This window comes from Salmo salar, chromosome ssa12 (assembly GCF_905237065.1).
Source record: "Salmo salar chromosome ssa12, Ssal_v3.1, whole genome shotgun sequence".
NCBI classification, from domain to species: Eukaryota; Metazoa; Chordata; class Actinopteri; order Salmoniformes; family Salmonidae; genus Salmo; species Salmo salar.
The window spans coordinates 87393419-87406983 of record NC_059453.1 but is presented as its reverse complement, the minus strand read 5'-3'; the positions used below and the strand labels follow the sequence as shown (position 1 = coordinate 87406983).

General features: G+C 43.6%; 1 protein-coding gene across 1 annotated transcript; it reads right to left on the bottom strand.

Annotated features, from left to right (window-relative positions):
- Positions 1 to 8265: 8265 nt before the first annotated feature.
- Positions 8266 to 12110, bottom strand: LOC106566035 (potassium voltage-gated channel subfamily A member 10-like). Its single transcript, XM_014133842.2, has one exon. It carries the CDS (start codon positions 11942 to 11944, stop codon positions 10247 to 10249), a length of 1698 nt encoding a protein of 565 aa, XP_013989317.1. The 5' UTR covers positions 11945 to 12110; the 3' UTR covers positions 8266 to 10246.
- Positions 12111 to 13565: the final 1455 nt, after the last annotated feature.

Below are 13565 nucleotides of genomic sequence, written 5' to 3'. Positions count from 1 at the left end.
CAAAATATACAATTTACAATCAAGCGTACATTCATCAGACATAGTAAACTTTGTACATACAATTCAGGGATGGCCATAATTGCTATTGAAGAGGTACAGGGTTATGCAGGCTTTCTTGTTCAAGCCCAAAGCTACCTCACCTGATTCTACTATTCAAGGTATCCATGAAAAGCTTAGGTCTTGATGAACAGCTGAGGTCTTGATGAACAGCTGAGGTCTTGATGAACAGCTGCGGTCTTGATGAACAGCTGCGGTCTTGATAAACAGCTGAGGTCTTGATGAACAGCTGAGGTCTTGATGAACAGCTGAGGCCTTTATGAACAGCTGAGGTCTTTATGAACAGCTGAGGTCTTTATGAACAACTGAGGTCTTGATAAACAGCTGAGGTCTTGATGTACAGCTGCGGTCTTGATGAACAGCTGAGGTCTTGATAAACAGCTGAGGTCTTGATGAACAGCTGAGGTCTTGATGAACAGCTGAGGCCTTTATGAACAGCTGAGGTCTTTATGAACAGCTGAGGTTTTTATGAACAACTGAGGTCTTGATAAACAGCTGAGGTCTTGATGAACAGCTGAGGTTTTTATGAACATCTGAGGTTTTTATGAACAGCTGAGGTCTTGATGAACAGCTGAGGTCTTGATAAACAGCTGAGGTCTTGATGAACAGCTGAGGTCTTGATAAACAGCTGAGTAGTAGAATCAGGTGTGGTACAGTAGCACTGGGCTTGAACAAAAAAACCTGCATAGCCCTGTGACTCGTAAAGATTCATTTATGTAACTCCTGATACTGTGACAAATGACAAACTGCTGAGAAACAAAATACAAAGTCATTAGACAAATACAAAACACTTTTAAGAACAAATCTGACAATGATTAGTCTCTAAATCCTTTAGCTACAAATGTTCTTAGTAATGCTGTCCACAGCTGTCCAACTCCAGTAGAAGAGCCCACATTCCCACATGTATACATGGCAGAGAGACGTTTACAACCTGTGCAAATGATCGTGTGCAGTTGTATCGTAGGGATGGCGTGCATCTGACGGATGAAGGCAACAATGTCTTCTTTGAGAGTTTGAGAGCTGGTCTCCACCGTTCTTTCCTCCGTAGTAGCAAGACGTGTGCACTAGTACACGTCATACTCCCTGTCCTTGCCATTCAACGATGCCCAACGAACCCAAAGGCTCTTTAAGAGACACCTAATGCATGAAAATAAGCACAAACCTTGTGTGCGTGTCGGTGTGTGTGTGTCAGGAAAGGGCGGGGGGTGTTATACACACAATTTCCCCTTCGGCAGGCGAACCCAGGACTTTCAAATCCCAGAGCAGTGACGCTAACCGTCATGCTGTGAACCAACTTGACACTCTATTTAAACAGTCTCGTGATGACAGCATGCGTTCGTTCCAAAATGGTTTTGTTTATTCAATCAGTACTGATTGAATGTTTATTTATCTTGCTTGGTAAGAAAAATACATGTCTATCACATAGCTAAGTTAGCAAGCATGGTATTTTCTTTTGACTGCGCACAGGTTGAGCAAGCAATGATCATTATGATGTTGTTTTATCTGGATGCTTTGTGTGCAACCCACACCCATGCTACTTTTTACTTGTGGATGGCGACTTCAGGTTTTCAGGAACACATTGAACAGTAACTTGACACTGTGCTGATCAATCAGAGCGCATTTGGATTATAATGATTAGAAGAAAAATTGTCTTTGACAGAGAAGGGAGCAGACTGAATTAATGCATAAGGTAAGAGCTACAATTTGCTCTGGATCTTTTAACAGTGACGCGTCTGTCTGGTGTGTGCATGTATTATAAATTAGCAGGGTGTCAGTTTTCCCAAAATTCCCAACGTTTGGTGAATTCAACTGGCTAGAATAGCAGCCAAGGACATTCACTGGCTTATTAGTTTGTGGTATGATTACATGCAAGTGTCCAGGTCAGCAGTTTACACAGATGACTTCAGCCACACGAAAAATCTTCCATAGCAAAATATTTAATCTTTATTTAACTAGGCAAGTCAGTTAAGAACAAATTCTTATTTTCAGTGACGGCCTAGGAACACTGGGTCAACTGCCTTGTTCAGGGGCAGAACGCCAGATTTTTACCTTGTCAGCTCAGGGATTCGATCCAACGCTTTAACCAATAGGCTACTTGCCACCCCATATATACTGTACCCTAGCCTCTTAGAAGGTACTCCATATATGGTCGCAGAGCCAGGACAAAGCCACCTTGCACACCTGAATACAATGACCATTAGCCACAAGCTCACCTCCTAGTATTTAAACTGCATCCACCTTCCCTCCTTTGTATCTTTACCTGACCAACAGTCTGTACTGCTAGTGCATCCAACTGACCCGTCACTACCCCATCCTCTTCCCAATCATCTCGCCCAACCAGGCTTCCTGTGCAATGGCAGACCAGCTCAACCCCGGGCCATGACCGGGGACTGGCCTCCCAGCATGGGGGCTGATCCTTCCCGGGAGGCCAGCTATGAACCTGTCCTCAGCCAGGGGCCGGCCTCCCCATCGAGCCAACCTCCAGGCTTCCTGGGCAAATGCGGGCGTGCTCAACCGAGCCAGCACAACCCCTGCCTACGGGGGTTGGCCCTGCCAGCAGGTTCAGCACGACTGGAGGCTAGCCTCCCTGACCGCCATCCACGCAAAAACCCTCATACCAGGAATCAAGGGATTAGCTGCTGATTCGCGCTGCTTTTCACCTTGTCTTCTAGCCACCCATTCTCCTCTCCTCTCCTCTCCTCTCCTCTCCCAGACTCACCAACCACCAGCCAGATAATCGTCTTCTAGCCACCCTCCTCCCCTCCACCCTCTCCTCCCTCTCTCCTTTCCTCTCCCCTCTCTCTCTCCTCTGCCCTCCCTTCCTCTCTCCTCTCTTCCCTCCCCCTCTCCTCCTTCTCTCCTTTCCTCTCCTCTCTCCTCTTCCAGACATAACAGCCACCAGCCAGATACTCATCTTCTAGCCACCCCTCTCCTTTCCTTTCCTTTCCTCTCTTCTCTCCCCTCCCCTCCCCTCTTCTCCTCCACCTTCTCCTCTCCCAGACACACCAGCCACCAGCCAGATACTAGTCTTCCAGCCACTCTCCTCCCCTCCACCCTCTCCTCCCTCTCTCATTTCCTCTCCCCTCCCTCTCTCCTCTGCCCTCTCTTCCTCTCTCCTCTCATCCCTCCCCCTCTCCCCCTCTCTCATTTCATCTCCCCTCCCTCTCTCCTCTCTCCTCTCCTCTCCCCTCCCTTCCTCTCTCCTTTCTCCTCTTCTCCATAAACTACTACCCCTTCCAAAATGTTTGTCAGATGGTGCGAAGCTGAACTCGTGAGATGACATTTCTATGAGACAGGGTACACGGCAAGGTCTTTAGAAAGGTCTTTACATATTATGTCAGCATGTTTTTGTCCTCTTTTCCTGCTCGCACTTCACATGTCCCATCTTCCAAGTGTCAGGTTGTTCATGCCATACTCCTTATCAAATGACACAAGCTAAGGGCAAAAAGGCACTTTACGCTAGCTAACCTCAAGGACAAAGATCATCTTATCCTGTAGAGGTCATAGTCTAAACGTTTATCTGCTGTAGTTGGTTTGCCTTGATGAAACGGACGGCCAAATTATATTCTAAAGGGAGTAATGGTAATAGGGTGCCAGTTAAAGGGGAGGGAGTCTTTTGCAAAGTCATCATAAACTGTCAGTCAATCAATAAAGGAGGCATAAAAGTAATGTAAAACCCTGGTCAGAATGTTCTTAGTCAGCAAAGTCAGAGACATGCAATCAATACCCAACCAATAGTGGATCATGACGCCGGAATTTTTATCAAACTCTAATCCATAAAGATTGTCCTGTCACTCACAATTAGGCAGGCTGTGTTTCTCCTTCATTTTATCAGTTGTCAAAGTCAAGGGAAGTGTACGCTCAAGGCAGATGCCACTCTTTCCCTCCAGTATGTTACATTCAGAGGAGATAATCAAGGTAGTTGAGACAGAGAGGAGAGGAGACTTTGGATGTTTTGAATGCAGCCAGCCTTTGCCCTAGCCTTTCCTTCAACACCAGGGACTCTGTCCTCCAGAGGACACTTGGGTACACAAGCTGCTAGCTGAGCAGCTCTATAATTGGCTTATTGCGTGTCTGCTGACAAAACAGTAACCCGGTCACATTGATATGAGATTCACTCTCTGTGCTCTGGCACGGTACCGTCCACCTTATTAATAAAACATCGGAACAGCATTTTACCATTTGTAGAAATGAGTAAAACTGTGATAATTATAGAACCATTATCGCGGTTCATTATGGTGTACGGTGTCATAGCGTTGGCCATTTGTTGGACGTTTCAATGGATTTCTTGGTGTTGTGAGCGGTATCAAGGCAGGATGCATTGGATCTCTTTGTGGACTGCCTGATGAATAATAAATGCTGCTTCACTTTGTGTTCGACCTTGTGCCTACAACCTGTCTGTTTAATGACAGAATACACTCAGGCTGCTCAGTGAGTTGGAGATACCACTAGCCACCATCAGTGATCAGTGGGGCGCTAGGGCAGGCCACTGGCTAGGCAGTAACTACAGACATCTGATCACAGACCCCAACAGACCCCACTCATACTGACCGACATGACAATGACCAAAATCAAGCAGCAAGTCACATGAATTGAACTGGTAATAAATTGACAGCCGTCAGTATAATCAAAACTCAGCAACACAGAAAACACAGAAACAGTGTATACGCATCAATCCATTAGTTGTGCTGTGTATCACACCTACAGGATCTATAATGTGCCCTGTGTCTTACAACTGAAACACTCTGCTCTTAGCCTAGGAAGCCAAGATCAGATCATCCTATAAAAGATTCATTTGTTTTGAATATTTAATGCAGTGCTTTTGAAGCTGTTGTGGCAAAAGGCATTGTCAAGCTCATAACAGTATATTGTACATCTAGCGTGTAGAAATATTGTTATAAGGTGAATACCACTGATATTTCTGTCCATTCTAAGTCATGCGGGCAATCTCTCCTCCGTTTCACATCTCTGGAGTATTTCATACTTTATCCCAGCCGACGGGGATTAAAAAAATAGCCATCTCTGATCTTTTTAAAAGCTATTTTACGTTTTTAAATTAATTGATACGGCCCTTTATATACACAACCCCCATCTTCAAACAATCCCCATCCCACTCACTCTTTTGATTTCAAACACAGCGTTTGAGGAAGCAAGCACTTGGCATTCACTCTTTCTGTCATCTATTAGATATAAAAAGAACCCATCCTCCTGTGACATGACACATCCTCAGGCAATCACACGAGGGAGCTCTGTGTTGTTGTGAGAGGGTTAGAGAGTGAGAGAAAGACCGTCATCATGCTGACTGACTGCAGCACTGAGTCTACAGTGCAGTGAGAAGGCGTTGATAACAGTTAACACAAAGTGTTAACAAGAAAACAAGCACGGTGTCACATTCTGACTACTCCACTTCTCACCACCTAAGGTCTGTGCTGGTCAGTAGAGGTATAGGCCTACAGGTCTGTAGAGGTATAGGCCTATAGGTCTGTAGAGGTATAGGCCTACAGGTCTGTAGAGGTATAGGCCTACAGGTCTGTAGAGGTATAGGCCTACAGGTCTGTAGAGGTATAGGCCTTCAGGTCAGTAGAGGTATAGGCCTACTAGTCTGCATATGTATAGGCCTGCTGGTCTGCAGAGGTATAGGCCTACTGGTCTGCATATGTATAGGCCTGCTGGTCTGCAGAGGTATAGGCCTACTGGTCTGCATATGTATAGGCCTGCTGGTCTGCAGAGGTATAGGCCTGCTGGTCTGCAGAGGTATAGGCCTACTGGTCTGCAGAGGTATAGGCCTACAGGTCTGTAGAGGTATAGGCCTACAGGTCTGTAGAGGTATAGGCCTACAGGTCTGTAGACGTATAGGCCTTCAGGTCAGTAGAGGTATAGGCCTACTAGTCTGCATATGTATAGGCCTGCTGGTCTGCAGAGGTATAGGCCTACTGGTCTGCATATGTATAGGCCTGCTGGTCTGCAGAGGTATAGGCCTACTAGTCTGCAGAGGTATAGGTCTACAGCCAGTGACCTCATGGATCAGACATTGTTGAGGGGACACTGATGGCCAAGTTATATTCAGTATATTTGCATTTATTCTGTGCATGTGTTACATATTGCTGCCACCCTCAGTTACATGCCTCTACCTACAGCACTGGGTCAGTTTCTATTTTTGTTTTATTTATCATTCTATATGTGGATGTGAACTGGTTGTACAGGTAACTACCAAAATAAAGGAAACACCAACACCAAGTGTCTGAATAGGGCATATGGCCACCATGCCAGAGCGATGCAACAAGTTTCTGGAACTCTATTGGTAGGATGCGATACCATTCTTCAACGAGAAGTTCCATCATTTGGTGTTTTGTTTATGGTGGTGGAAAACAGTCTCAGGCGCCACTCCAGAATCTCCCATAAGTGTTCAATTGGATTGAGATCTGGTGACTGAGACAGCCATGGCATATGGTTTACATTGATCTCATGCTCATCAAACCATTCAGTAACCACTAGTGCCCTGTAGATGGGGACATAGCCGTGGTGGCCAAAATAATGACCAAAATAATGGCCTGCCCAGCGTTTTTATGCGGTACCCTAAGCTTGATGGGATTTTGATTGCTTAATTAACTCAGGAACCACACCTGTGTGACACACCTGTTTTTCCATTATTTGGGCAGATACCTGTATTTCTCTGTCAATGACTACAAATCAAAATGGAAAACACTCAACGTCGGGAAGTAGGGTAGATGTTTAATTAAAGGCACTCATTAAGCCATAAATAAAACTTAGAACATATGTAATTAAATGTACTGTATATTGCACACTACTAATTCCATTATTTTACTTTTAGATTTGTGTGTATTGCTGTGACTTGTTAGATACTACTGCACTGTTGGAACTAGGAACACAAGCATTTCGTTACACCCGCAATAGCATCTGGTAAATATTTGTATGTGACCAATAACATTTGATTTGATTTGATTACTAGTACATAATCAGTCTCTAGAGAATAAGTGCTGTGCATACTTTTGTAAAGTGCTTTATTAACCAATGAGGCCCGAGGGGGTGTGGTCTATGGCCAATATACCATGGCTAAGGACTGTTCTTACGTGGACTGCCTGGACACAGCCCTTAGCCGTGGTATATTGGCCATATATCACAAACCCCCGAGATGCCTTAATGCTATTATAAACTGGTTACCAATGTAATTAGAGCAGTAAAAATACATGTTTTGTCATACCTGTGGTATACCGTCTGATATACCATGGCTGTCAGCCAATCAGCATTCAGGGCTCGAACCACCCAGTTTATAATACCCAATATACCACGGCTGCCAGCCAATCAGCATTCAAGGCTCGAACCACCCAGTTTATAATACACATCAACTGACTGATATCAAAATCATCACAGTGGAGACTGGTGGGAGGACCTATAGGAGAAAGAACTCATTGTAATAGCTGGAATGGAATATATGAAACAGAATCAAACATGTGGATTCCATATATTTGATACTGTTCCACTTATTCCATTCCAGCCATTACAATGAGCCCGGCCTCCTATATCGCCTCCCACCGGCCTCCTCTGAGTCATCAATCTTATTGACAACTTGTTTCAGGAAGGCAAGTATTGCTGTTTTCGTAATCAAAGTTTGGACACACCTACTCATTCAAGGGTTTTACATTGTAGAATAATAGCGAAGACATCAAAACTATAAAATAACACATGTGGAATCATGTAGTAACCAAAAGAGTGTTAAACAAATTCTTCAAAGTAGTCACCTTTTGCCTTGATGACAGCTTTGCACACTCTTGGCATTCTCTCAACCAGCTTCATGAGGTAATCACCTGGAATGCATTTAAATAAACATGTGTGCCTTCTTAAAAGTTAATTTGTGAAATGTATTTTCTTTACATCTCAACATCAACTCTTCAGATGAGACTGTGTGCATCAGGCCTTCATGGTCGAATTGCTGCAAATAAACCACTACTAACAGACACCAATAATAATAAGAGACTTGCTTGGGCCAAGAAACATGAGCAATGGCCATTAGACCATGTGGAAATCTGTCCTTTGGTCTGATGAGTCCAAATTTTTGATTTTTGGTTCCAACCACCTTGTCTTTGTGAGATGCAGAGTAGGTGAACGGATTATCTCCAAATGTGTGGTACCCACATGAAGCATGGAGGAGGAGGTGTGATGGTGTGGGAGTGCTTTGCTGGTGACAGTTTTGGTGATTTATTTTGAATTCAAGGCACACTTAACCAGCATGGCTACCACAGCATTCTGCATTGATATGCTATCCCATCTGATTTGTGCTTAGTGGGACTAAGTGCAAATCAGGACAATGACCCAACACACCTCCAGGCTTTGTAAGGGCTATTTGACCAAGAAGGACAGTGATGGAGTGCTGAATCAGATGACCTGGCCTCCACAATCACCCGACCTCAACCCAATTGAGATGGTTTGGGATGAGTTGGACCGCAGAGTGAAGGAAAAGCAGCCAACAAGTGCTCAGCATATGTGGGAACTCTTTCAAGAAACAGTTCATTGCAGTGTTGAGCAACTCAATATATCCAATGCCATTTCTGCATGGTCATTGTTTGTGTAACCGCTGATAATATAAATGTTCATGTTTGAAGTTTAGCATGCATATGGGTTGCCAATGCCATGCTTTGACATCATGCATTTATAAATACATATCATAGTATAAACTATACCTAAAGTGTGTTAATGTAATGGTTCATTTGTTAATTAATTGATGGCATTAACCAAACATTTTCCAAACAATTCCTAAATCCAATTGAGTTATGTCCATATCAAATACATGGAAAGGAATGAAGAGAACTACAGTACAAGAGAAATGTGAGAGTCACTAGAACTATCTGCCCTACATGTATTGATACATGATACCAGTGTTTCATTGTTTCGGCACACTACTGTATACCATGCAAGGCCACCGACAGCTAAATGTTGGAATAACGCTTCAATCAACAACGGTGCAAAGAGGTGTGACACTTTGTCCTTTCCTCTTTTGATTGCTTTCTATCAATCAGCGTGTTCTTGATGCTATTGCGCGAATCAACACATTTTCATATGATGTAATACATTGTGTGAGCTAACATGCAACTACTGTTCCTTTTTCTTTTGCATACAAGTAACCGTTTGATGGGATTATTTTCCTGAAATACATACAAAGGTAAAGATGAAGGTGTATATAGGATAGGGTTAGGGTTTGGTCTACATATTGTGACATTTTGACCTGATATCATATCATAACATGCCATGACTTAGTTCTTTTTTTTAACTACAGTTCTGTGAGGCATACAGATTGAAGTCATAAGCAATGTAGCTAACCTGCTAAAGTAGGTAGTTAGTATTAGATAGATGGTGTGATAATACGACTGCATTATTAGATAGATGGTGTGATAAAATGACTGCATTATTAGATAGATGGTGTGATAAAAAGACAGCATTATTAGATAGATGGTGTGATAAAACGACTGCATTATTAGATAGATGGTGTGATAAATAACTGCATTATTAGATAGATGGTGTGATAAAACTACTGCGGTGTCCACAACTGATGGATTTGCTGACAGCATATTGTGCACTCAATGGTGTCCCCATGTCTCCTTCCAGAAGTGCTCTTACAGAAAGTCCTTGGAGATCATGCCAAGATCTATATAGAGACTGCTGAATATGGCAGGCTGATGAATGTCGCAAAGCATACCATGAAAACGAGTTTTAACATGAGCCTTGATCCAAGGGTGTTTTTCGTACTTAAGTCTTTGACAATGTACAGTAATGCAGTTCAAAGTGTAATTAATATTTTGAGTATTTGTAAGATGATTTGAAAGGCAACAAGTTGCCAAATACATCTGCTTAGGATTTAAACGGTTATAATCATACTACATGCACAAGGTCTGTCCAGAGCCAACTCTAAATGTAATATGCTGTAATTGTGTTCATATTATCTTAATTACACTTTGACACATCCACATGCTGATCAGTCAGGCTGATAACTAATATTACTTCCTTATTTTGAATATTGTGAATGAGATGTATAGTATAGCCTACTACGTGGACCAACGCTGCAATGAATAGAGTATAAAATACTGAGACAAAAATAATATCAGTGCATTTTGGAATATGTTAGATTTCTCAGTTTGTCATGTCCTTGGTTATAATCACTTAAATGATAAACCCATTACATGCCATTCTTGTCATTCTGCAAGCTACCATTGATTGTGTTAATGTTAAGAGAGGGTGTGCTACCATACTCATACTTGTTTGCGTCGGTTATTTTCTGAGCTGCTTCTGCTGCATCGTCAATCACTTGTTTCTCTGCTTGCTCTGTCTCCCGGTGGTAGAAATAGTTAAAGTTGGAGACGATAACAGGGACGGGTAAGGCGATGGTCAACACGCCGGAAATGGCGCAGAGAGTCCCCACCATTTTGCCTCCCAAAGTAGTAGGACACATGTCCCCGTATCCCACAGTGGTCATTGTCACCACAGCCCACCAGAACCCGTCAGGGATACTGACAAACTGTGTGTGGGGCTCGTCCACCTCAGCAAAGTAGATGGCACTAGAGAACAGTATGACTCCAATAAAGAGGAAGAAGATTAGCAGACCCAGCTCCCTCATACTAGCCTTCAGGGTCTGGCCCAGGATCTGGAGTCCCTTGGAGTGTCGCGACAGCTTAAAGATCCGGAAGACTCGCACTAGACGGATGATGCGTAAGATGGCCAGTGACATGTTTTGGCTGGAGTTGATGTCTTCATCTGGTGTGGTGTACAGCTCTGTAGCCATGGTTACGAAATAGGGTATTATAGAGACAATGTCAATGGTGTTCATAATGTTGTGGAAGAAGTCACTTTTGCTGGGGCAGACCACAAAGCGTACGCCAAGCTCAAAGCAGAACCAAATTATGCAGATGGTTTCCACAATGAAAAAGGGGTCTGTGAAATAGGCAAATAAGTCTTTTTGGACTATAGGAGGACCCTCCTGGGTTCCATTGACACCCAGGGAAAAGGTGGTGATAAAGTCTACGTCGTCACGGAACTCTGGCAGAGTCTCCAGGCAGAAAATGAAGATAGAGATGACAATGACAAAAACAGACACCAAGGCCACTGACCTAGCTGCACTGGAACTCTCCGGATACTCAAACAGGAGCCAGAACTGCTTGTGGACCTCGTTAGTGGGCAACAGCGGCTCGGGTTCTGTTATGAACCCCTCAATTTCACGGAACTGTTCCATAGCTTCTCTTCCTAACTCATAGAAAACTATCTCTCTTGCGAAAATCTCTAAGGGGACGTTGGCCGGTCTTCGGACTTTGCCCCCAGACTGATAGAAGTACAAGATCCCATCGAAGCTGGGACGGTTCCGGTCGAAAAAGTACTCGTTCTTCATCGGGTCAAAGTATTCCATCCTTTTCATGGGGTCTCCCAGCAGGGAGTCTGGAAACTGCGATAAAGTTTTGAGTTGTGTCTCGAACATCATGCCTGAAATATTGATGACCACTTTCTGATCCCCGTCCTCCACTCCCAGTTTCTCCCCAAACAGGTCTTCTTCGTTATCACAGCACTCCTGAACCAACTTACTGAAGACACTGTCGGTCGGCGAGCCTTCACTGTTCATCAGGAGTTGGAAGTTGGACAGCAGACTGTTGCAGCTAGACGGGTCTTTAGTAGTCAGTATAGGAGTTGTAGAGGGAGAAAACCCCTCTGGCCTGGTCTGGTGCCCACGGTGCTGTGATGGATTTGGTGACATCACACGATTGGTGACAGGGTTCTGATCAGGCGCTGCCTCTGAAGTGGGTGAAGTGGGGTACCCCGAATCACCGGGGACACCCATGTTGATGCCGATATCATCCATGTTCTCAAAGTTAACCAGTGGCACCTCCATCACTGTCCCTTTGCCAGGGCACTCCTGTGTTCCTCAGCCTGGCTCAGTGCGATGGGACTGGGGTGATGCCACAACCAGTCTGAAGATCCAGCCACGGTCTTCTTAGTCCTGTAGAACATTGAGACAGGTGTATTCAACAGGTGTATTCAACAGGGTGTTCTGATTCAGATGTCAGCTTCTCGTAATCTGCAAAATAAGATAAAAGAAGAGGTAGGGTTAGTTCCCATCTCCTGCCTCTTTGTGACTGTAAACAAGACATCTCTCAGGGATGGGCAACTGGAGTGCCGCATGCATCTCTCCGCCCCATGGCAAAATGTATAGAATTGCAGAAAACCTGCTTTAAAGGTGCATTATTTTATCTGTGCCCCATGGCAAAATGTGTAGAATTGCAGAAAACCTGCTTTAAAGGTGCAGTATTTTATCTGTGCCCCATGGCAAAATGTATAGAATTGCAGAAAACTTGCTTTAAAGGTGCAGTATTTTATCTGTGCCCCATGGCAAAATGTGTAGAATTGCAGAAAACCTGCTTTAAAGGTGCAGTATTTTATCTGTGCCCCATGGCAAAATGTATAGAATTGCAGAAAACTTGCTTTAAAAGGGCAGCATTTTATTTGCGCCCCATGGCAAAATTAGTAGAATAGCAGGAAATTAACTTTAGAACTAAGCTTTTTGTCTCTGCCATCAAGATGGGGCCAGTACAATGTTTTGCCCGCGAGGTATGTGTGTGGGGGTGTTAAGTTGTTTAACTGCACAAATCAGTTGGCAGCATGTGTGGGTATGGATGTGTATCATAACCTCACAGCTCAGTCTGCGATAATGGACCAGAACTCCATTGCACTTCAGTAATAAATTACTCACAACTCAAAAAACTCAATTTATCTTCATGTTCAGAGTTACACCTGTATGGTACATCTTGTAATGTCGTTACATGGTTTAGATTTTTCCATTATGGAATTTTTCATATCAAACATTGAAGAAAAGCAGCTTGGGAAGGCCCTTTGTTGTTAGACATGTAACCATACGCTGACGTACGCTTTTAAACTGTGACCGCTGTCTCCACTTGACATCCAGGGCCATGCACATGCAGAGATTAGCTACTGGCTCCCTGACAGATACCACTGCAGGCTTTGGCAGCAGGTAAAAACCTCACTTGATATCACATTGATCTTAATGACATTTGAGGTCATATCATTTACACTGTGTATGGACCAAGGAGGAAGGTGGATATGTGCAACAAAAATATATCTATTGACTATTCTTAGGGGTCATAGAGTTTGCCTGAAATGTACACTCCATGAGTGTTTGCTGAAGTTGGAATCTACCAACTTGAAGGTTCATGTTATTGTTAAAAACAAACCAAAAAGCTATCTATTTATATGTGTGTGGTCTGTGCTGTGCTCAGGTTAGTGTTTTTCTTCATACATCTTGTTCTGGAGGCAATTTTGCAGAATGCTCACTAGCTGGCACAGCCACAAAGTCATAAAATCTGACTTTAAAACTAACCCTAACCTTAACCTTAACCCTAACCTTAACCACACTGCTAACCCTAATGCCGAACCCTAACCATATATTAACAGCAAAAAGCTAACACATATATTTTTCTATTGTAATTTTTACAATA

Excerpts from the sequence above, each read along its gene's own strand:
- LOC106566035 (XM_014133842.2), bottom strand. The coding sequence starts at position 11,944 with ATGGAGGTGCCACTGGTTAACTTTGAGAACATGGATGATATCGGCATC.